This window comes from Haemaphysalis longicornis, unplaced genomic scaffold (assembly GCF_048455015.1).
Source record: "Haemaphysalis longicornis isolate Haplotype H1 unplaced genomic scaffold, Haemaphysalis longicornis Haplotype H1 scaffold_1, whole genome shotgun sequence".
Classification (NCBI taxonomy): Eukaryota; Metazoa; Arthropoda; class Arachnida; order Ixodida; family Ixodidae; genus Haemaphysalis; species Haemaphysalis longicornis.
Genome location: NW_027526203.1, coordinates 131,696,750 through 131,720,722, shown reverse-complemented (window position 1 = coordinate 131,720,722; position 23,973 = coordinate 131,696,750). Strand labels below are relative to the sequence as shown.

General features: G+C 45.5%; 1 protein-coding gene across 3 annotated transcripts in view; it reads right to left on the bottom strand.

Annotated features, from left to right (window-relative positions):
• Positions 1-23,973, bottom strand: part of LOC144180153 (uncharacterized) — a 164,628-nt gene that overhangs the window by 100,714 nt on the left and 39,941 nt on the right. For 2 of the 3 annotated variants that reach the window (XM_077708543.1, XM_077708547.1), the window contains one exon: positions 7,682-7,847. In XM_077708543.1, coding sequence (XP_077564669.1) covers positions 7,682-7,790 — 109 coding nt within the window. In that variant the 5' untranslated portion in view covers positions 7,791-7,847. Of the gene's footprint in view, positions 1-7,369; positions 7,499-7,681; positions 7,848-23,973 lie in introns of those variants that run through there. The other variant, XM_077708552.1, reaches the window with a different exon arrangement.

The following is a 23,973-nucleotide window of genomic DNA, read 5'->3' as shown; positions in this document are numbered from 1 at the left end:
ACCAACAAAGCTGGCACCAAAGCGAAACTGCGACTTGCAGCATTGAAAATGCCTCTAATTAAACAACCATCGCTCGCTGAAGCAAATGAGGTTTCTACAGGTGATAAGTAGGTCACTAGCTACTTATCGCAACAAAAAAAAACAAGATGCAAAATTTTTGTGTCAGTTCCCCTTTTATGTAACGACACGTTCCACTGTTCGAAGTGGAAATGGAACGCGTTCCTTTCGCAATAAAGGAACTTGTAACGGGAACTCGTTTCAAAATTGGGAAGGAACGAGGAACGGGCTTTCGTTCCTGTTTTTGAGGAACGTGTACAACACTGCTTCAATGTTGCCGGCTTTGGGAATTATTCCACAACACGCAACTTGGCCGGGTCTGGGAGGACACCATTTGTGGAGACAACGTGGGCGAGGAATCTCAGTTGTCGGGCAGGAAAACGGCACTTCATGAGATTAAGCTGGCGGACAGTGGCCATCAGACAGGTTCAAACCTGTTCAAGCCGAACCATATGCGTCGAAAAATCTGGAGAAAAAACACTATGTCATACAGGTAGCAAAGACACGTCAGCCACTTAAGCCGATGGAGAATATCTTCCACCATCTGGCTCAAATGATGCAGGCGCTTTGCAGAGGACAAAAGGCATAACGTTGTATTCATAGAGGCCACCAGGGGTGACGAACGCCTTTTTTGCCCGGTAAGCCTCTGCCATGGGTACTTGCCTCTGCCATGGGGAGCCAAGCCTCTGCCCCAAGCCTCTCCCTGGGGACCCGAGCGTACGTTGAGAGAGGAGAAAAGCTCTTCTGTCTTGCAGTCAGTCAAGGGCGTCTTCTTTACGCGGCGAACGATACACATCCTTCGTGTTACCTTGTATAACTGGCGGTAATTAATGCAAAACCTAATAAAGCCGTCAATTTCTTGACGAGCACCACCGGCGGTTCCCAAGGACTGGCGGATGGGCGAACAACAGCACGCTGGAGCGTGTCGTCGACTTTCTCGTCGATAAAGCGGCCTTCAGCGGGAGAGACGCGGTATGGCGTTGTCGTAACGGTGCGTGACAGCCGGTATCAGTACTGTGAGCTGCAGTTGTTGCGCGTCCCCGAGAAGTTTGAACAAATTTGAAAAATTCCCGGAATCGGTGCAGTAGTGCAAGATGTCGGTCACGTTCAGGTGGTGGGGGGTTTACATCGATGGCTTTACTCAAAGCTGCAGATGGTGATGTCACCTCTAGTAAGAGCGCACAATACGTTGACTTCAAGGGGCCGAGAATTGTCGAGCGTGTCAACGGTCAGAGCGTAAAGGACGGGCTCAACGCGGCCAACGACTCTCCCTTCAACAAGGTACAAGGACAGGAGCTGGAGGTGAAACAAAGAAACATGGTTTGGCCATCACGGAGGGATATCAATGAGAACGACAGGATAAGACAACGTGGTTGGTGAAACAGTTAATATGGCGTGAATAGTACTGTCGCATTAGGCAGAGATGCGCAAGATGATGGTGGTACGACGGTAGGGTGCCAGGGAATTTCCACTCCTTCAGGGCGACATCTTTTTTCACACAAAGCAGCGACTGTATCTTCAGCGGCGGGGCCGAAGAGTGGAAACAGCTCCACTTCAGCACGGGCACAATCAATTACGGCTCTATTTTGATGTAAAAAGTCCCACGCTATATGACGTCATGCGAGCACGATTGAAGAATAAATTGATTTACGTATAGGACTTGTTGTGTGACGACACGAGCACTGCCCACGCCTCTGATGGAGGAATAGGATGAGCTGTAGCGGTAAGTAATGATAAACCAGAAAACGGCGTCAAGGTCTTTTTCAAGCATCGGCGCAGTTTTGCGTCTATAAAAGAAATGGCAGCTCAATAACGGCAGCAGCATCAATAGCCGGCGGCAGCATCAATAACGTTTGATGTAGAAAAACTAGGTCATGGGCACATCAGCGGTGACGAAGTTATTCTTTCAGTAACTGCGGCGGCTAGCTTTCCGCTTCCGGAAAAAACAGGACGACGGCACACGGGAGACAGCGAATGGCGCCGTGGAGATGGTGAGCAACGGCGTTCAGAGTCAAGGCGGTCGGATGGAACAAACATGGGGTATAAGCTGCTCGCTGCTGCATGGGATGCGAGGGAACGTACTAGAAGCCCGATGGAGGCTGGTACGCGGCTGTAGCGGGCCCGTGTCCCTCAATTCCTCAAGAAAAGCAAACGGGACGATTGTCCGTGCGATAATGTTGCTAAAGAAGTGCCAAGAAGTGTGGCAAGAGCTCGAACAAGACGAGCCACATGAAATTCACCAGGAAAGAAACCGTTGGAAAGTCCTCAACGCGGTATGTGCTCGAGGAAAAAGACCCGAGGAAGAGAAAATAGGGAGCGTGAAAGAGGATCACGCAGTAGTTGCACGAGCCGCGGTTTGAACGGTTGTGTCAGGAACCAGCTCCCGAGCTGCAAAGCGCCAAGGGAAGCAGAGCCCCAAGGTGGGCTGCACTTCAAGCTGGGAACCAGAGCTGGGCACCTTCTCTGGTCGGCTCGTGACCGGAAATCCAGGCCTGGCGCCTCGCCCGGTGCTCCTGTGGGTGCACGAGCCCCCGAATCGAGTTCCCCGATGCCCCGCTCCCATCGCCGCTCCTGGCTCTTCGTAAGCCGGGTCCCGCTTCCTCACCGCTCCCGCCCTGGAGAGCTGCGAAACGTATACGATCATGGGAGGCTCCGCCCAACCAGCACCGACGCAACGCTTCAGCGATAGTTACTGGCGGACCATCGCGACCCACACCGTACGACGTGCTGTTTTCGTCGGATTACAGTCCTAGTGTCTCATGTACTTTCCCCGTGCAGCAATTTCGTTCCGTTTTAGGTTTCCCTGTTATGTCATTGCCTGTCCTTTTGGCATTCTCAGATATACTAGCTTGTGTATTCGTGAAACCGCAATTATTTCTCCACCACTCTGAATTCAGACGCTAACGCTCCGCATCCCTTCACAGCCCGGCGTGCGCCAAACCTGGGGCCCTGGACGCAGCGGCGCACGCTTTGTCCGGATGAAGGCGAAACTCGGGGGCATTGGTCTTGTTGCGGCTTCGGCATAGCATCTCTGCATGCATTCGGAAAAGGTTGATGCAGCGGCCATCTGCATGTGGCTCACAGCTTCGGTATACGTCAGAGTCGCCGTGGCTAGAATTGGTGGCACCTTGTCGGCATAAGGCATAGAATTAACCAACTTCCAACTTGGCTGCCTCGAAGTTTGAACTGCGTCGGCGACTCTTCATTGAATTACTTTCCGGATTGCAGGCGTGCGGTGAGGCTGCGACTCGGGCAGTCAGTTCAGAAGGGAGTGCTAACGAGCAACTTCTTCGCGAACGAACTGCAGATTTGCTAGAACTGGCTGCTATTGACGTCATCAGCGGCCAAGCTTGCCAGAGACTGTCCTTGCATGATGGGTCGTCGAGTGAGTGCCCACTGTTTGAGCAGGTCGTCGAAGCCCTGGTAAATGCTAATAACGTCGGTGACCCGACCCTTGAGCTTCGCGCAAGAAGGAACTGAAAAGCATCGCCGCCAATTCCTGTGGTAATACGCTTGATCCAGTCAGCTTCAGCTGTGGCGCTCTTACAAAGGTCGACGACATCTTCAGTGTACGAGCGAAGTTCTCTCCAGTCTGCTCTTCGCTCAAATAGGTACAGCAGGATGCTGAAACACTTGAATGAACATTCTCGTAAATCGCGGTCACGGGTCGTCTTCATGATTGCGATGCCAGAGGTTTGCAACATCAACCTGATTACGTTACTGAGCTTGATCTGGCCATCCCAGTTGTGCGTCCTCACCCTCTGATTCGAGATAAGCCACGTCTGGTTCATCAGTGTTCATGAAGATGGATGGGTCCCGCTGCGGGATCGCTCCATAGCAGCGAATGGGTAGGCTCATTTTGGTGGTTTTCCGGGTGAGACATTCTCGGACGTAAGGTGCTCCAGCATAAGGGGATGAAGCGCATAACAGCGTCACGAAAACTATAAGGAGGCTTTATTCTTCAGATGGAAAGACCATCCAGACTCGAAGCACCGAAGTCACCGCTATGTGGCTGTTACGGATGGCTCTTGTGCGGCACATGCCCATTCGCGGGGGATGCCCGGTACTGGCGTAACCTCGATGGTTTCGACGCTAAGTGCGCTCCGGATAGTCTTCCTTGCAACACTAACATTACACAAGTTACGCATCGCAAAATACACCGCAAAATAGCAAGAGATTGCGTTCACACTGTGAACGACAGGGACCAGCACACGAACCAACTAGAAATTGTAAGCTTTGAGCCGGGCAGGACGTTTGCTCTAAGAATTCAATTTCTTAATGGCTGAAGTTAGCTCAGTATTAGAGCTAAAGCTCTATTACCTCCCGGTTCAAACCCAGGAAACGCCTAGTTTTGTAAATGTGCCCTTCATGCTCAGCCAGGGTCAAGCCAGTGAATAGTGTGGTTGCTGATAATAAGAGTATAAAAGAGTGTAAAGAGTATCTTTCGTTTATTGAAGGGAAGTGCAGAGAGGGGAATAAGGAGAACGAGTAAGGGCGCATTCCATTACAAACTGTGCGCAAAACAAAACCGAGCTACTACAATCTCGGGCTATTGCTCGACACATGTAGGCTTCACTCGGCACTCTGCGCGTTCAATTCGCTCCGACGTCCCTGAGCAGCGTGTGTGTATGGTGTGTTGAGCAATTGCCGTCGCTACTACAATCTCGGGTGTCGGGCAGCCGCTTCGACAGAATCGAGCTATGGGCCTCCAAACTTGGTTTAACCGGATAAAACCACCATGTTTTTTTTTGTAAACGTTGACGTGGCACTCCACCAGTGTGTTTTTTTTTTTGGGGGGGGGGGGGATTCACAGAAAGGCGTTTCATATTGCTTTTCATCAGACGCTTCGTTCTTGTTTGACGTTTGAGATACCCAAGCAATTTTCGCTTATACGCGCAACCTGTAAAAATAAGTATTTCTATGGTTTGCGCCTGCCGTGCCCCTATGGAACGAGTCAGTAATTCGGAGTAAGTTTTGTGCTTTTGCAAATCTCATTATCTGTTTTGGATATATAAAATTTCTTTTTTCTGTTGGATATTAATTACCAATACCTAGCATATTCAAAAGGCCTAACGAAAGAAATGAATGCCATGTTAATCTTCTGGTCCTGGATGTTTGTGGCTTCACGAGTGAATTGCTGTGATGCTGTAGGAAATCAGTATGGCCGAATTTCTTAATAATTGCGAACCTGGAGATTGAATTGTGCTCCAATATTTTCAAGGAATTTCTTGGTTTGCCACAGGCCCGCTCACATATTGAACTACTTTTTACTGATATGGATAGACCATACGAATGTTTAAAACCTGAATTTTACAAGGTTTCTCAAAACCAACCACTAATCGGGTGAGAGGGTGCGTGTTTTTACGCCTTTCCGTCGGCTGAGACAGCAGGGTTCTTTTCAGTTTGTTATTTAATGCATTTTTTATTGCTATCGTAAAAACTAGTCCAGCGGGATTGCCATACAAAATTTGAAAGAATAAGAGTACTGCGTCAAAGAAAACCTTAGGTATGTCTGTTCCACGGAGTCTTTATGCCGCTATTTCAATGGCGTTGGAGCCGTGGCTTAGTTGTATTGGTTAAAAAACAGTGTGTGGTATTCACGCATGGCACCTGCTGGGATAAAACTTCCCGTGATGACGCAGTCACTTGAGCACACTAACGACGTATACGATTTCTTTCTGACAGTTTTATTAAAATACTACTTCTAGGCGCTTTCTGTGACCACAGGCCTGCAGCAGGAGCCCGTGTGCTGACAAAAGACGGGAATTCGAGGTTGCCTACATCTCCACAGTAAACTTATTAGGACAATCAAACAATGGCTCAAGATCTGTTAGCCTCATTAATGCAGTGGCACACCCGGGCATTGCCGGGTACTACCGCATTCGTACTATATGAGGCATTGGTGATATCTTTCCGTAATTACGAACGGAATCTGATCTAAGCGAATGAACCACGCATGTATTTGCCCTCATGCAGTGGTTTTTAACAAATTCGAATTCCTTTCCACCAATACGCAGGAATTTCTAAAATAGCAATCGTGTGCAACACTGTTATCCCATTAGCCCGAATCTAAAACATTGTCCGTTGCTTCAGGGTCGATATTTCGGTAAATGTAGACGCCGTGTTTCTCGATTCAAAGAAAGCAATGAAAAAAGTTCACCACAAACGAGTTTTACGAAAACTCCATGCTGGAACGCAAACGTCCTTATTTTCAACTGGCCGCAAGTCATTTCAACCAGATGGCGTGCTAAGAGTAGTTGTTACTGAGAACAATTCACCACGTAAATCCCCTGTGGTATCGACAGCGCCTCAAGGCAGTGTTCTGGGGCTGGCTGATGGGGCTGATGGGGCTGCTGCGGATATTTACGAAGAAGCAGTCAACAGAGTGACATTCACGGACAATCGTCGGGGAACGGAACGCTGCGGTGTTTGCTATACGCGCATTTGTGTGTTTTGGTTTAATTTCTGGAATCATCGGAATAGGTCGAGAACAAAGTCGACCCAAGAACGGTCTACGAAAAGGACCGAAACGCTTCGTCTTTTCCCTATCCAGCTTGCCGAAGGGCATGCAAAAGAACAAATACGCGCGCTTCGCATCGAGCACAAGATAAGGTAGTGAATTTTGCTAGTAACAGCATAAATAAGCCAATAAGAAGGCATGCTTTGCGGCAATACGCTTCAGTCGGATTTAGCCCTCAATCAACAATGGTTAAAAAAAGGCTGCTGACCGGAAATTAAACCAAATCAAATCAAATCATGTTTACTTTGCTATCATGCATGCATAAATGTTAAACAACATCGCTAATTTTGTTTGAATCGCCGACATTCATCACTACGACCGTCATAAGATTACATAATTGCATCATCGACGGCTCCGATGTGTTAATTGAGAACTTGTTGGGGAGTTGGTGCATGCTAACAATACGTGCATGCTGCGCAAACTACTGACACCAAACAGAAAGCACTGCAACACGACACTTAGCCTGTCCCGGTCTTCTGCTCCCTGTGTGGCTTCAGCAGTTTGCGCAGCACGCGCTTTTTGTTATCAGTTGTTTTCTCTGCTTCCATCACACGCAACGCGTATAATAAACGAAACTATCCCTGATCTTGGCTATACTTACTTCGTAACCTAATACTCACACTTTTTAGATTAACAACTGAGGCAGAACCGATCTCGTGGAAAATGTTGTCTCCGTAAATGCGAATAACGGTGCATGGGTAGGTCGTAACCCTATTTCACCCCTGGAGGTAGCCAGAGGTTCGAAACCATTGCCCTTTGAAATGGCAGTGATTTCATACCAGCCATACTCACTGTCCATGTTTTATGGGATGCTCCATTCTTGGGTTATTCGAGGGGGTAATAAATAAGTAACACGCAAATTATACACAATTGTCGTAGGCTGTTCATTGTTGTCATTTCTTCCAACCGTCCTCGACCCTCACTACGTATGAGATCTGAAACCGAATGGCGGGATAAAATATTGAGTAAAACCATACTTTGGCCCTGCGCTAGGATCTTTTTTTGCAAGCATGGCGCCCATTTATCGGTCCTAGGGCGCGAATTTTGATACGTTTTTTGAAGGCTCGATAGAAACCACTGGAAAGTAAAATATGCAGTTCATACTGGTGCTTTTTGAAGGTGTGCTTGCGCCATCCTGGTCATTCCGGCCATTGTCAGGAGGGGTCGTGTCCGTGACCTTGTTGTTCATGAACCTGGCCAGGTGGCAGCCCATCGCATTTCATCGCCAGCCCAGGTGCCGTGACGTGGCTGCCTGCAGGATGTGTCAAGCCTGGTGAAGAGCACGATAGCAGACGTTACTCGGCCGCCTTCTTCAACCAATGCATTGCGAATGATCAGTGTGAAAGTTCATATGCCTCAACTTGTGCGCGTGTTTCTAATTTTACTTTTCCATCAAATTTAGACAGAAATGATGACAGACGATTGCAGCCTTCATTTCTCATCAGTACGAGTAATCAATGGAGGGACACCAAGTGACTGCACCGACGAGTGTTTTGTCTTTTGTACAACAACGAATATGCTTGAGGTAATCCCAAACAGCGTCTCTAAACAGGACAAGCTAAGACAACACATGGCGCTAACAAGGGATGGTATATTTTTCATTCTGCTATTAATATACCAGGAATGTGGAGAGGGAAGCCCAGAAACTGGAAAAACACGTACACGTGTCGCATAACACGGCGGCGCACTTTGCGCCCATCGTTCTCGCTTAGACCTGGGTTTTCCAGCATAGAGATAAATACTTTTCTTGTTTAGTGAACAAATGGGCGGCATGGGCTTGGGCGAGCACTCGAATTCTCAGTAATGCACTGCTGCGTTGCTGCCTCTCCCAGTTTTGAGGGAATTCGCGTGCTCCAGCAAACGGTCATTCAGGCAGCCGCCTTGAATGACCCAAATAGGACTTCCCACATGTGAGCGGAACGTCCTACACGACACAACACTGGAAGGGTATGTAGAGTCTTCTGCCGTTCTTTTAGGCAGACGTGCACCTAGACTTTGCAGAATTCGTTCGACGGCTGAGACCACTGAGTCTGTTACGCGGTGCCGAAAACAATACTTAGATTCTAGACCGCCTTGTCACCTTCTTCCCTATGTGGGATACCTCGTGAACGAAGGGGATTAGGGCTGCATTTAACTGCCTGTCATTCATTGGTGGCTTGGCTAGGCAGCAAAACATCGCCCAGTTCGTTTATTAAGGACGCAGGGAAACCAGACGATGAAGATTCTTCAGCTAGGAGTCAAAACTGCGCACGGTTTCATGCTCGCCAAGGCAATGTTCCGTTTCACGATAAAGTGTGCGGAGGTGTACAGAAGCAGACGTTTTGTGAGACATTGGTATTCCGATCACGCAAATTACCCCAAAACTGGAATTGCTAGAAATATTGCAGTTCATTGCCGAGAATGTGGGTGGTCACCCAAGCTTGAAGGTACGCGCGTGACAAGAGTAACCAGATAACAGCGCCACAGTTAAATATATGAGGCCAATCGAATACAAAAAGCAGAATAAAATTGCATGAGCATGGCGTCCCTCGATGTACTAAACAAGGAAGCTTGTTGTCTTGATACCTGACAAATATACTTCTGCGTGAGAATGATGGGGATGATAGGTGCCTTTTTTCTGGAGCAAAATAATCAAAGGACAAAGAGCGCCAAGTCTAAACTACTCAGACACTAACGCGGAGTAAAAAGAAAAGTTGATCAAATAGTGTTTAAAATGCTGTCGAACCTCGTTATTTCGAACTTGCCTATTTCGAATTTCTGCTTTGTTGGAACTGACGCTGCGGTGCCGGCGAAGGTATGAGTATTTAAATAGCTTTCGTTAATTCGAACTTCTTTTAATTCGAACAAATTTTCGGGCCCTTTCGAGTTCGAAATAACGAGGTTCGACTGTAAATATGGCTGGTGTACAGGGCCAGGATAAAGAGCAAAAGCGATCGAAGATAAATAAGTGTACTGGGGTCTGGTGTACAGGACCAGGTGTAAGAGTATGAGTGGAATAACACGAGGCGGAAAACGTGAATGTGTGACAAACACTTAAGGGAGGCTCACCTGTCAACATTCCTATGTGACTTACAACTTCATGACCCATGGGCTTAGAAAACATCGCGCACCAATAGAAAACGTTTTACGAATACATAGGAATGCTCAAAACCGCCCTGTTTTTTTATTTTATATATGTGAATTCAGCAATAAAATAAAAATAAAGGTCCTGCTTGCTAAAGAGCTAGCGCCGTCTATTGAAAACTATAAAAACCAAAATGCGTTTCTTGTTTATTTTTATTTCAATAAAGAAGTGATATACTATAGAAAGAATGAAACTAGGTGGTTAGGAACATCTCTATAGATTTGTAAAACTTCTCATATTGGTGCACGACGGTTCCTTTTTCCGTTGGTCATTAATTAGTCAGTCCCAGACGAAGGTGATCAGGGGGTGTTCACTAAAGTGTTTGCGTCGTGTAGCGTCAAGTGCCTTGCATTGATAGGGATGTGGATTACGGATAGCCCCTCACCACACCTGGTAAACAGGGGTCTTTGTGATCCTATGAGCAGATGTAAGTGTTTTACATGAGTCTGGCCTATCTGTAACGTTGCTAAGGACTTCCATGTGGGTACTTGCTGGATCAGTTGTGTATCGCCCCAAGGGTTTTTTATTACGTGAAGCTTGTCGCCTGTGTGTTACCTGCAGTGTGTTTGCATTGTTTTACGAAGTTGTCTGATGTGTGCCTTGAGGTCAGTATAGGGTACCGTTGTTTTGTCCACTGTGTTTCGAAGTGCAGTGGCGGCGCCCATTTCATCCGCTAACTTGTTTCCGGCGATCCCCAAATGGCCAGATACCCAGCACACTGTCAACTGGAGGTTGCAGGCATATGCGGGTATAACGGTCTGAGAATATGTTCAAATAATGGATTGGAGATTTTGATATTTCATTGTATGATTTACAACAAGAAAAGTTCCGCATGCCTCCACTGTAAAAATGCTGCTATTTACGTTCATGGTTCTGCAGGTATTGAAGTTAGGCCCATGTACATCACAGGACACACCGGAGGTTGTTCTCGACGCCTGGCTATAAAATTCTGCACAAGGATATTTTTTGTGTAGAACCACTCCTAAAAAATTGCCCTTCTTGACACTTTGTCAATTTCCGTGAAAGACCAGTCGCATGACAAAGCGCAGAGCTGCCATGGCGGCAAAGAATCGGTAATAGACGTTGTAAAAGTGTATAAAAGGAGACATCAAGTGCAGAAGACTCTTTTTCCCTTGGTGTGAAAATGGAGCAGAAATGGATTAAAAGGCTAGTTAATCACCTTGTCATCCAACTTGCCGTAGTGCACCAAGCGCAATTCAATTAGAAGGAGAAAAAGATGGACGATTTATGAAAAAGTGGGACGTGGATATATCTCAAAAGACTTTTAAAAAAAGGATGATGGGTCATTGATGCGATTTTAAAAACAAAGAAAATCCATGTACGTTCATTGGTGTTGTAGGCTCCATTTTTCACACTCGAAATGGGCTCGCCCGGAAAGCTCCACATGCAAGAAAGAACCCCACATGCGGCATTGGGTCTAATATTTTTAATGCGGTTTTACACGCGGACCGATAAACAGCACTTTCATAGTCCGAACGTGACCCTGCAAGGCTCGTAAAAACTGGAAGCAGGAGCGTTTGTCTGCTCCTTAGGAGTGGTTTTACAGGACTTTGAGGGTGTTGATTGTTTGAGGCATTTATGTTTAAGCAGATATGCATGGAATGAATGTTAGCTTTTCATCCAACACTACACCTAAACATGTGGGTTGCTTTTTTACACGATATGAGATACCGTGAAGCGTATTGACAGGTTCGGGCCTGATCCCATGCCTCCTTGAGAACACGACCCATGTAGTGTTAGGGTGAAGTTGAAACGCGTTCTTGTCAGCACAGCTAGCAATTTGGTTAACACCAAGCTGCACTTGGCGTTCTCAAATCACCATGTTGCATGGTTTAAGGATGTTTGGACGTCATCCACATTCATTGAATAAAAAATAGCTGGTGGCAGTACCCTCCCAAGAGAGTTCACTTTTGCTATAAACAACGTGCAGCTGAAGGCACACACTCTAGGCATGCCATTTTCTTAAATGTGCCCCCTAAAGAGTGCACTGCCAACTCTCACACAAAAGGTGTGAGTTGGTAGTGCCGAGCGTGTTTAGTAGGGCCCCCGAAGAACCGAAAGACTGATCGCTAAGGTTGTCCGGGTGTGCCACTACACCAATGGCTATGACGTATGCAGTTATTCGTTAGTGGTTGCAATTAGTCCAGTGACATATTCGGATACCCTGACTTTGCGCATGAAAAACCCGACCCCCTGGAGAACAACAGGACGCCGTACAAGAGGCGGTGGACCTAATGCAAGGCTATCTGAGGAACCGAGGTCTGTTATGCTCACCCGAGAACTATCAACTGTTGATACTCACGAGGTCAAAATTTGCACGAAGATTTTCGTGGTTGACACGAGGACGACCTTTGGACTGGTAAGGCAAAAGGTAGGGGCTGGCTTAGCGACGGCCCAGCAGCTGCAGGAGACTATACACCATCCAGTGTACATGGTTGCGAAAAAAACGCACACAGTGAGGCTGATACAAGCGTTGGTAAATGCAGGCTAGAAAACAACGAGAAGAAAAAATGTAATTTACGCATCTGTGAGAATAATAAACTGGTTCTGGGTCTCCCTGTGACGCCCTCGATGGAGAAGCTTCGCCAGATATATGCCCGCAACACCCGGGAAGAGATGGCGGGGGCGCGCAAAGTGACCCCAAACCTGAACGGGCCTGCGATAAAATAAAAAAATACGAAACATATTTTTGCACTTTTCACACAGTCGGAAGTGTAATTTTAAAGAAAATTTAGTAATATTCAGCTTTTACAAGATAGAATGAGTCTATCCCCGAAACTTTTGTCTTCTAGGACCAAAGGTTTCGCTGGGTGTTGATATCACTTGCTAGGTCTTTTGACTGTGTTAGGGGAGTAATTTCAAGAAACCTTTCTTGCCTTTTAGCAACGTTGCTAAATTTGCTTTTCCGCATTTACATCGGTAACCCTTTTAACGAAGAACAAATTCGGTATATCGAAGGGCAGAACAAACAATGAGGAATCAGTAAAAAGCAGCTCAAAAAACAGCTGTTGCGTGCAGCAAAAGCAGAACGCTACACACGTGACGAGAAATTTGGGAAAAACTATTTTATCCCTTCTTTCACTGCCTTGGAGGAATATTTTATAACATCCAGCCTTAAAATGGGCACGGAAGCAGCTACGGTGGGCACGGAAGCAGGTGGGCACGGAAGCAGCTACGCTGCGCAGATGGCTCACCCTGTCTGCCGCTTCTTTATCCCGCAGATCCTGCCATGGCTTACTTTCGTCGGTCTACTTCACGCCAAGAAGGAATTCGACCATCCAGTGTGCACATATGAAGAAAACCCCCAGCTGTAATCGCGTTTTCATGGCACGTGCTTTGGGGACAACCTGTGTGACACCGGTGACTCATGGTCTGCACTTCACTTGAAGCCTGCGCAGTTCCACCGGATTTTGCCGTCACCAGCTACGTCATCAGGAGGAATCCACATAAAGACCGCTCGTCACTGCCCCCGTTTAGTGGGCACGGAAGCAGCTAGGCTGCGCAGATGGCTCACCCTGTCTGCCGCTTCTTTATCCCGCAGGTGAGTTACTACACATCCCTTTACGGCAAAAAAACGAGCGATCGCTTTCTCTTGCTGTTTCCGTGCCCACAAGTGTTGCTGTCTCTTGTAAGCGATTGTGCAGCTGTAACATGTCAGCTTTTGGTATTGGCGGGGGATGTTGAGCTGAACCCAGGTCCCGATACCCGGTCCAGCTCACAAAGCATGGACTTAACGGAAATGACGAACCTGCTCCGCGACTTGCACAAGCGGACGGTTGATGTTCAGGTCGGGCAAGAGTCACTGAAGAGTGCGCTTGATACGCTGTGCCAGAAACACGATACCATGAATGCCAAGCTTACAGATATTTGTTCTCGTCTCTGTAGTCTAGAAGAAAAGTCGACAGCCATTGGCGAGCTACAGGTTGATGTACACTCTAACCAAGAAAGCATTGAAGAACTCCGTAGCGAATGCCACCGCCTGCATGCCCGTCTTAATGACAGTGAAGATAGGCTACGTAGCGACAATTTATTATTTTATGGCATTCAGGAATCTTCACCAGAATCCTACGCTGACGCAGAACACAAAATTGTTTCGCTATTTTCTAATTTGCCAGATTTCCCAGTTACTTCGGACACTATAGTTTGCGCGCACCGCCTTGGTCATGCCGCAGACGATCGCTGTAGACCTATGATTGTTAAATTTGCCCCTTTCAAGACTAAAAGTTCTGTGCTGTCAAAACGCGCGCATCTTAAAGAAAAGAATGTTGCGATAAGTGAAGATTACTGCCCCGCAACTCGACTTGCTCACAAAAACCTTATAGAATTTGCTAAAACGAAGGGAGGACAATATCAAATTAAGTACAAAAAATTACTTCTGGGTGGCAAATGTTACACGTACAATCCCGATACCGGCCGCGTTGTCGACAGCACCCCCAATCATCACACCTTGAGTCCCAAAAATAGTGCGAGTGCTTCCACGTCTGCTACAACCTCGGTTGATCTTCCCAGTTAGGGCTTATTGAGGGGAAGGGGATCTAGCAAGATGCTTTCGGTTGTTTTCACGAACATCCGCAGCATTCTTAATAAGCGAGACCAGCTAAGTGACATCATAGTGCTCACTGAAACGTGGCTGTCGAGCAAAATTCGTGAATCTGAGATTTTAGAATGCAAAAAGAAGTACGCATTCCACCGCAACGATAGAACGTATAGGTCAGGTGGCGGTGTAATGATTGGAATAAACTCAAATTTCACGTCTGCTGCCATAAACATACCTAGCAACCTAGAAATTGTATGGGCGTCCTTAACTCTCAAAGATAAGAAAATAGTAATAGGTGCATGCTACAGATCCCCCTCAGCTGACAAATCTTTCAATGATAACCTTCACGACGTAATTAACTTAATTTATGTTCGATACCCCCACACGCCAGTTATTTTTCTCGGTGACTTTAACTATCCCAGCATAAAATGGGCCACGGATGGTCCCAGTGCAGTACCTCCAAATTCCGAGGCGAAGGCGTTTCTTGATCTCTGCTCAACCTTCCACTTCACTCAAATGGTAACTCAACCGACCCGATGCTCGGGTAACTCGGTTAACACGCTCGACCTTATTTTCACAACCTGTCCAGAAGCAGTTACTTCTTTATCAGTTCTACCAGGGCTTAGCGATCATGCCCTTCTTCAATTTGATTTAAATTTTTCAACACCCAGTCACCGGAAAAAAAGTGAAGCAAATACGGGATTATTCTCGCGCAGACTATGGTAGCATAAATACAGAATTATCCATATTTCTTGACGAATTTATGGACAGCTTTTCCACGCGGTCGTTAGAGCACAACTGGTGTCTTTTCATAGACAAAGTAGCCGAACTAACTAGTAACTATATCCCGCTCCGTTCCATTAAAACTAACCGATTCCCGTGGTTCAATAAACACCTTCAGCGACTAGCTAACAAAAAGAAGCCTGTATACCGAAACGCGAAGCGCTCTAATCTTCCAGAAAAATGGCGCGCTTATCATGCTGCAAATCTATGCTATCTTCGCACGCTCCGTGAGGCCAAACATACATACAACACGCAAACGTTGCCTGATATGTTTAAAAACAAACCACGTCAATTCTGGAAACTTGTGAATGGTCATAAGGATGACGCTATCACCATTCATTCAAGTGATGGCGTCGTGCTATCGGATGAACAGTGTGCTTCAGTGTTTAATGATTTCTTTGTAACTTCTTTTTCGAAATGCCAGCACGCACCTCATCCATCAGTTAATAGCCGTGAATTTTCTAACATGCCTCCAGTATTTATTGATTCCTGTGGCGTCGCTAAAATTATTGATAATCTTAATCTTTCCTCAGCCTCTGGCGTTGATAATATAAATTCCAAGTTTTTGAAAAACGCTAAAGAATACTCCTCAATTATTCTGTCTAAACTTTTTGAGCAGTCTTTGCTCACAGGCACCCTGCCGCGTGACTGGAAGGTAGGGAAGGTGGTTCCCGTCCATAAAAGTGCTGATAAACATACTGCCAATAACTACCGCCCCATTTCATTGACTTGAATTCCGTGCAAAATTTTGGAACATAATTTATCATCGGAAATCGCCCGCCACTTGGATTCTAACTCCTTTTCCCACAATTCACAACACGGATTTCGTAAAAACTTTTAGCATGCTTTACAAACTCCCTCCATAGCAAAATTGACCATGGTTCCACAGTCGACTGCATATTTCTTGATTTCGCCAAAGCTTTCGACAAGGTTTCACATGAACTATTGATATTAAAACTAAGTAAGCTCAACCTTGATCCTAACGCTCTGGCCTGGTTACGTAACTTCCTCTTAAATCGCTCTCAGTTTGTCACTGTTAACCAAACCACGTCGTCTTTTTCTCTGGTATATTCAGGTGTTCCCCAAGGCTCTGTCCTCGGACCCCTGCTCTTCTTAATTTACATGAATGACCTGCCTAGTAAAGTTCAGTCTTCCATTAACCTATTCGCTGATGATTGTGTTCTTTACCGTGAGATTACATCTGATATGGACTCCGCTATACTTCAGTCCGATATTAACATGATCTCTGCATGGTGTAACGACTGGTTGATGACACTTAATACAAATAAATGCAAAGTAATGCAAGTAACGCGAAAAACGCCTGGCAGCCCTAATTATACCCTTCATGGGAATATTCTAGAGACCGTAGCTTCTTATAAATACTTGGGCTTCTATATATCATCCAATCTGTCCTGGGAACAACATATAAACTATATAACAAACAATGCGAACCGCACATCGGGCTATTTAAAACGAAATTTTTTCTGGTCTAACATCTTCGCTGAAACTACAACTGTACAAAACTCTTATACGCCCTAAATTAGAATACGCCACTTCTATATGGGACCCTGGCCTCGCATATTTAGTTTCGTCTGTCGAGTCCATCCAAAACCGCTCCGCCCGCTTCATCCTTTCCGAATATCATCGCACAGCTAGTGTAACGACCATGAAATCACAGTTGCTACTACCTGATCTGTCTTTACGCCACCAGATACAACGTTTGTGTTTATTTCACAAAATTTTTTATCACGAGACGCTCCATGACTTGCTCCTATCAAGTCCCTGTTTCATATCTCGTCGCTTAGATCATCGCCTTAAAATTGAACCCATTCATTGTCATGCAAATCTGTTCTATTACTCTTTTCTACCCCAAGCAATCAACCATTGGAACCGCCTTCCCGAACCCCTTGTATTAATCCGTAACAATAAGTTGTTTAGATCAGCTTTGACTACCCACGTTTGTAATAATACTTGATCCTAAAATTTCTTCAGCGCTGTTGTGCCTTGTTGTACTCATTTTGTCGTTGGATTCGAACTGTTCCCCGACATGGCTATATCAGCCACTGCATATATGTAATATGTATCGCATCATAAACAGTTTTGTAGCGCCTTTTTTTTCCATTTCATGTCCCTTAGGTATCGGTTTTCAAATGCTTATCTGTCGTTATTGTACACAGGCTACATTATTGTGCTTTTCTTGTGACTTTTCTCTTGATTTTGCTGTTTTGTCATTCCTTCTTTATTTGGACTTGTACTCTTGTTTATTCTGTATGCTTATTATTTTCTTGTATATCTGTACCGTTTATGCCCACTCCCCTCTGTAACGCCCTACCCGGGCCTTGAGGGTAACCTTTAATAAATAAATAAATAAATAAATAAATAAATAAATAAATAAATAAATAAATAAATAAATAAATAAAAATGCTTAAAGTGCTTTTAAAATCAGGTAAAAATAACTTTTTTACAATAATTACATTAGTTATTTTATGCCGGTATATATTTCGGAATTTTGTGCTCGGTGACTGCGGTATTCCTCGATAAAGTAGACCCAACACCCGGCCACCTGTTCATTTTCGTACCGCCGGAGGAGCGAGAAAACGAGAGGCAGCCACCAGAATAACCTCATAGTATTCGCAAGACGGCAAGCGAAATGCGCCGTGGGGTCGCCGTTAGCGAGTTTTCCGGGCGTCGTTCCGAATTTAGCGGATGTGTAAACTAAACTTTGTTATGTTTGTTTTGAGTTGTCTTCACGTGGTTTTCTTTAGCGATGATATTACTGTTTTTTTAATGACTCCCTGAAACAATAGATACCAGAACTGAATTACCGCCGGGGCGCTCGTGGCTACTGCATTGCCTGCCCCACTACTGCTGACCCACCGTGACATCAACTTCAACTTCAACTTTATTTTCACATTTTTCCTCTTACACAACAAAGTAGACAAAACGCTTGGACAAGGGGAAAAAAACTACAGCAAAGTATCCTGACGGGGTTCCTGCCCATTTTTTGGCACTGAGGAAAACAAGAAAAGGTTGAAATGAACATAAAATACGCGTGAGCAACGCGTTTCATAGTAGTATACATTCATAAAAACACAAGAAACAAATTCATGCTAAAGATGTAGAAGGACACGCGTATGATAGAATATTCTAACATATTTCACATTTCACATATACAGTGAAGGTGTACATACTGGGACGCGAAAATAAATATTTGTCACTCAGTATAGAGGTATTAACAAAGTATCAACAAAATTATTTCACTAACATAAATGAGGTAATTAAAGTCATGTACATTGAAAAGGAGATACTACATAAACATGCAATTTGTGCGACATTTAAAATGTAAAAAAAACGGGCGCAATTACTTTATATTCAAGATAAGATTTCCCTGTAACTCGTTTCCAGTACTAGTACACAAATGAATTCCCTGGCGTTGAAGGTGTGCTAAGAAAGTGAGCATGCGCTGGTCTAGTCCATCGAAACCATGGTTTGTGCGAGAAAAAGGTACTAACCATGGGTGTCTGTTCCTAGCATCATATTGGTAATCATGAGGTGTCCTGAGATTATATATTCTTAAGAAGAGTTAATTATTATATTTTAACCTGTGCTTATATTGCGTAGTTAGATTAAACTGGCAACTGTGTTGCAGGGGAAGCACGTTTAGTCATAAGAAGCGTTTGCAATGTGGTGGATGGCCTTCTTTTTTTAATGAAACGAGATTGTTAATGTTGCCTTGTGATGTGTTGAACCCTCATCGTTGAAACCTCCTGAGCTATGGCACCAAGAATGCCAGAGCAGAGACCCTCGCTATGCATGCAGCTGCTTCTTCGACTGTGTTCTCGAACCTGCAGAAAGATTTTGATACCACTATAATATGCTAAATAAAATTGACAATAATGGCTTCCGAGGCAAACCTTGCATTTATTTTTTAACTCACCAACCGCCAGCAAAAAGTGTTCACTAACAATATAACGTCTTCACTACAATATATAGCCACCAGAGTCCCAAAGCGATCTGTACTTAGGCCCCTACTTTTTACCCTTTATATGAACGACTTGCCTAAACTACTTTTTTCTCAAATTGTCATGTATGCTGATGGCACTGCTGTCATATGCACAGCTGAAAAGGAGAATGAACTGCGGGACAAAATACACATAGCTAGATAGCAAACTGGTTCTCGGCAAACAAATTAGAATAAACACAAAAAAACCAAGTAAACACAAAGGAAACAGTAAAAAACATCACTCTGTACTGGCACTTAGTTGGAAACAATCACCCATTTTTTGTTTCTGTATTTAACAGTGCATTACGGGCCACAAGAAACTTCACCTTCAGAAATTTCAATCTCTCCTTACTCTGTGTACGGTGAGTGATATATAGTGTTTCTGAAAAAGTATGGAATAAAATCTCTGTTTATCTGAGGAATGATCCATCTTTCTGCAAGAAACACAAGAACCTTTTTTTGTTATGTGCTCAAGATTGTCCCCGTATTAGGTGCATATATCTGTTTTTTTCTCTTAGCAGTGTGGCCATTTGTGTACAACCACCAATACTGCGGCCCTTACTTTGTAAATAGGGATTACACCTTGTGTAGTGTGCTGCATTTATAATTACTGCCTACATAACTTGGATGTAGTTCAGTATGTTTAGTACTTTGATCATCAATGATACGACTGCTTGGTACAATGCATTTCCAAAGTGGGGTCCACAACAAGCCCTTGGCTATGGGCCCAAGCATTATTGCGATATCTTGTACTGATGCTCAAAGTAAAAGCACTGATTGATTCATTGACCGACCGACCGACCGACCGACCAACCGACCGACCAAATGACTGACTGACTCAAAAGCAAATGGATTTTGCAGACCGCTGGTGCGCGACGATGCAAAGTAGCATGGGTGATTGACCGCCAATTTCCCGATGTGGGCAAGTTCAACTCGCGGTGGCTGCCCTTTGACTACACTCCGCCGATCGACGTACCATCTAAGTCGGATGGCTGCAGGGAAAGCCTTCAACTCATACCAGCCACGGCCCGTCCAGTTTGTGGGAAATACCGATGCCGTACGGTAGCGCGAACGCGTTAAATCGAAACGCAAAGAGGCGTCACTCAAGCGACTCTCGTGCCAAGCGGCTTTCAATTGCTCGTGTTGGCAAGCCGACGATGACACAGAGTCCCCTCGTCCGGAACGGAAAAAAAAAATTTTTAACGAGGCTATAACTGTAGCGGGCTTACAGGTTGTTTGAAACAGACTCGTAGGAAACTTTTAATATTCTTCTGGGGCTGCCTGAACAAAAAGGTTAGCCGCTTCGTGACACGATTGCTAACGAATTGCCCCGAAGAGAAGAATACCGCTTGCAACGCTCACGAAGACGCCAATAGAGACGGGCTAGATAAGTGAATTGCAAATTACTCTGCATTTATAGCATGCCATGTGAGTGCAATTTTATGTAAGGGTGATGACTTGACATTGTATTTTACCGGAAATTTGTATTCGTTCTTGACATGATTTGTTTATTGTACTTGAACCTGGTATTCTTCCTTGTCATTTTCGTACTGTATAACACGCAAACATTTTTTCATTGGCATCTCCTCAGACTAATTGCAAATGAACCTTGTATTTGTTGCTGACAACCGTTCTAGAAAGGAATCACGGCGTACTTTGTTTTCATTAGTCTTAGGCAGTCTTCCTCGGTTTTTTATTATGTCATGCGCCACAGATGTTAAATTATGCTCGGGGAATTCTGCTCGTTTAAGGCGGTCAACTTGCATGCCGAGGCTTTTAGTCATTTTATGAAAACATGATCCTTTCATACTATTCAATAAATGCAACATTGGTAATCCCTGCTTCCCAGCCTTCGAATTTAATCAAGAAAACGGCAGTAGAGCTTTGCAGGAGTGACTGTTGGAAATGGGGAGCTTTAAATCAAAAGATATGATGGTGTTCTGTTGTATGATTTCATGCGTCAAACAGAGAGGTTGTAAGCATGAATTAAAAGCACTAAAAGTGGAACACACAGTTGGTTCATACCGAACTCCGACATCTAGAGCAAGGTAATCACCAACAAACAAATATCTTCTTAATGTCCACACTTTGCTGCAGCGACGCCGCAGCCTGCCCATACGACCCAAGAAAAACTGTTGCCGAGGGCTGGTGCAACAGAAGGACCTATGTACAGTCCCCACGTTTGAAGATGTGTGGTCACTCCAGTGCACGAAGGTGGACTTTAGATAGAGCGAGAGCAGTTTACTAAAACCCACTCGCTGTCAAACCAGCGGCGTTTTGGAATTTTACTATTCAAAACCTGTCGATGCTTTCTTCTACACACACAAACAGCTGTTCCTGAGTAAAGCTGTAGTGCAAATCCTTAATTTCGACTCTAAGCGCTGCCAACACATGCTCATTATTGTTCTAAAAAAAACGCGGCTACTTTGGATCCACTTATTACAAAAGGCTCATCCACGTCAAGCATTTCTTGCTCGTCTTGAAGAAAGCGTGCCTCTGCTTTTTCCGGGTACCCTGCTTTGGTATTATGACCCGAAGATACCTATTTAATTTGCGAGGTTTAAACGAAAATAAGAATTGCAACTGCTGCCTTTACTTTTTTCAAGGGTTTTAATGAGACTATCTAAGCTGAGTTCCATACGAGACATCCTGGCTGAAGATTTTGCCTTCGGTATTGACACATCGTTCCGCCTCGTAAACACACTATTTACGGCTTCCGAAGCCTCTTTTTGGAGAGTGAGAACCGGGAGAACCATCGAAACTACCTCCTTATCGGCTGGCGAGAAGCGTAGGTTGTTTTTCTTCAGAAATCTGGAGACACGCGTGACAGGTACACCGCCCTCAGCTGGCCTACTGCGCAAGGGCATATCTATACCTCGTTGTTTACGGCATCGACAAAAAAATCTTTAGCTCATCGTCTTTTTTCCGCACCCCAGAAACTTGCAAGCACGTGTAAAATGAGCTACAGAAAAGATACTGTAGGGTACATTCGCGAGGTCAGGGGCAGGGCGCCTCCGCCTTGCATGCGGAAGGACAGATCCCCGTCGCGCTATCTGGAGGCACGGCTGTTCCCGTCGTCAATTCGTTGCGGCGAGTTCGGGAGAAGGCTTGTCTGGGTGGATACAATGCCGCGGGAATACGTTCCTTTGCGAAGGCAACCGCCCTGCAAAGACCTGAGGATTGTGGGCGTAGCGGACAAATGAAGGATAATTGGACGCAGGGACAAAGGCCGCCGCTTCCCCACGGCAGCGGCGGCTTTTGCCGGAAGACCACTCGGTTGCGCACCATCGTACGAACGGTTGTTCTTCGGTAGTCGCCCCCTTTCCCCCCGACACTTTGGAGTCGGTTCTTGCCGCAGCGTGCTTACTCGCCTGCGCACAGGCTTTCGACCGGCAAGCGGTGACGCCTAATTAATTGATTATTCGGCAAATGACTGAGTGACAGCTGTCTACGTGGATTTGGGCCCTCCCCTACGCATGCACGGATGCTGTAGGGCCGTGTCCGAGAAAGAGAGTGATACCGAGGTGTTCTAAGGCAGAACTTAGCCGTACATGAGCGTTATTGTCCGAGCTTTCGGCGAGACATTTCCCGGCTAGACAAGCAGTCTCGACCGTTGATGGTAGGCTGGGATTTGCGAGCTCCGTAAGACAGAGTAAAGTTGAGGATCGCGTGGGAAGTTAAGGGTACAGCTGGGTACCAGCTACCTAGACGGGCTCTGCGGTGGGAACAGAGTCCCGGCCGTCACCGCTCGAGTGGTTTGCGTACACTCGGCGTATAGGACAGCCAGACGGAGTTTGAGGCTTTTTAGTGACTTATGCGCACTTAGAGCTAGTGTCTAACTGCAGCTTGAATTTTCTTCTTTTTGTTACTCATGTATCCAGTTACTCTAACGTAAATAGTTGTGTATAAATTCTGCGTTTTCTTTCGTCAAATACACAGGCCTCGAGTTCGTGAAATCGGTCACCATCTCCGAGAGCTTTAACACCATCGCCCTGCGAGCCTCCTGCCAAATCAACCGCAGCCCGGGTTATTCGGTTTCTGATCGGCACCGGACTGCGGGAAACGAACGTCACATCTTTTCTGATATAGACAAGAATGTGAAATTGACCCCAAGGTTAAGTTTGTGGATTGCGTGATGGGCATTGTACACGTCCTCCAGTTGGCATGCGGCAAGAAACACGTGGGACACACGAGGAGATGTATACATGATCAGCTCCGTGAACACGTGATACTGTGCGAAACGCCATGTTGGGCAATAAGTCCATTCACAGTCGCGACTGTGGCTGCACCTCCATGTTAGACAAGTGCTGCATCATAGACAGAAACACGAACCCCATAACCCGAGAGGTAATATAGGCACAGGAGATCGCACGTGTTGGTGACTAATGTTAGCGCGCACTCCCTGACATTCACGGAAACAGAACGGTATTTTCTGAGACAAGCTGAGGCTTTGTAATGCAATTTTAAAATTGGTGACCCCCAAAAGTGTCGCAAGGCACATGTGAAGGGATGCTTTGTGTCTATGCATATAATTCTATATAATAATTTTATTACGTATTTTTAGTGTGTGCGTAGTGACGCTTCTATAACGGGTGATATCTATAATAAAAATAACTTAAACTGGTGCTTTGTGTCGTGAGCTCTCTTCCGTTGTCGTCTTTTTGCGCACGTGAATGTTCAGTAAAATTTGCTTCTCTACCTCCTCTTGCTAAGTGTGCAGGGCAAATGACTCGTGGAATAACAAGTATTTAGACTTTAGTAGCATAAAAATCGTAAATGCAAGACACGTAATAACTGTTGACCACGCAGTCGGTAGTCGACCGCACCCATTTAACAATAGGTATTATTCAAACGAACATACAAGTAAACGCGACGCTGCAAGGCTTGTCTTAATAGTGCCGCGAACATAAGATTTCTGGCTTACGAAT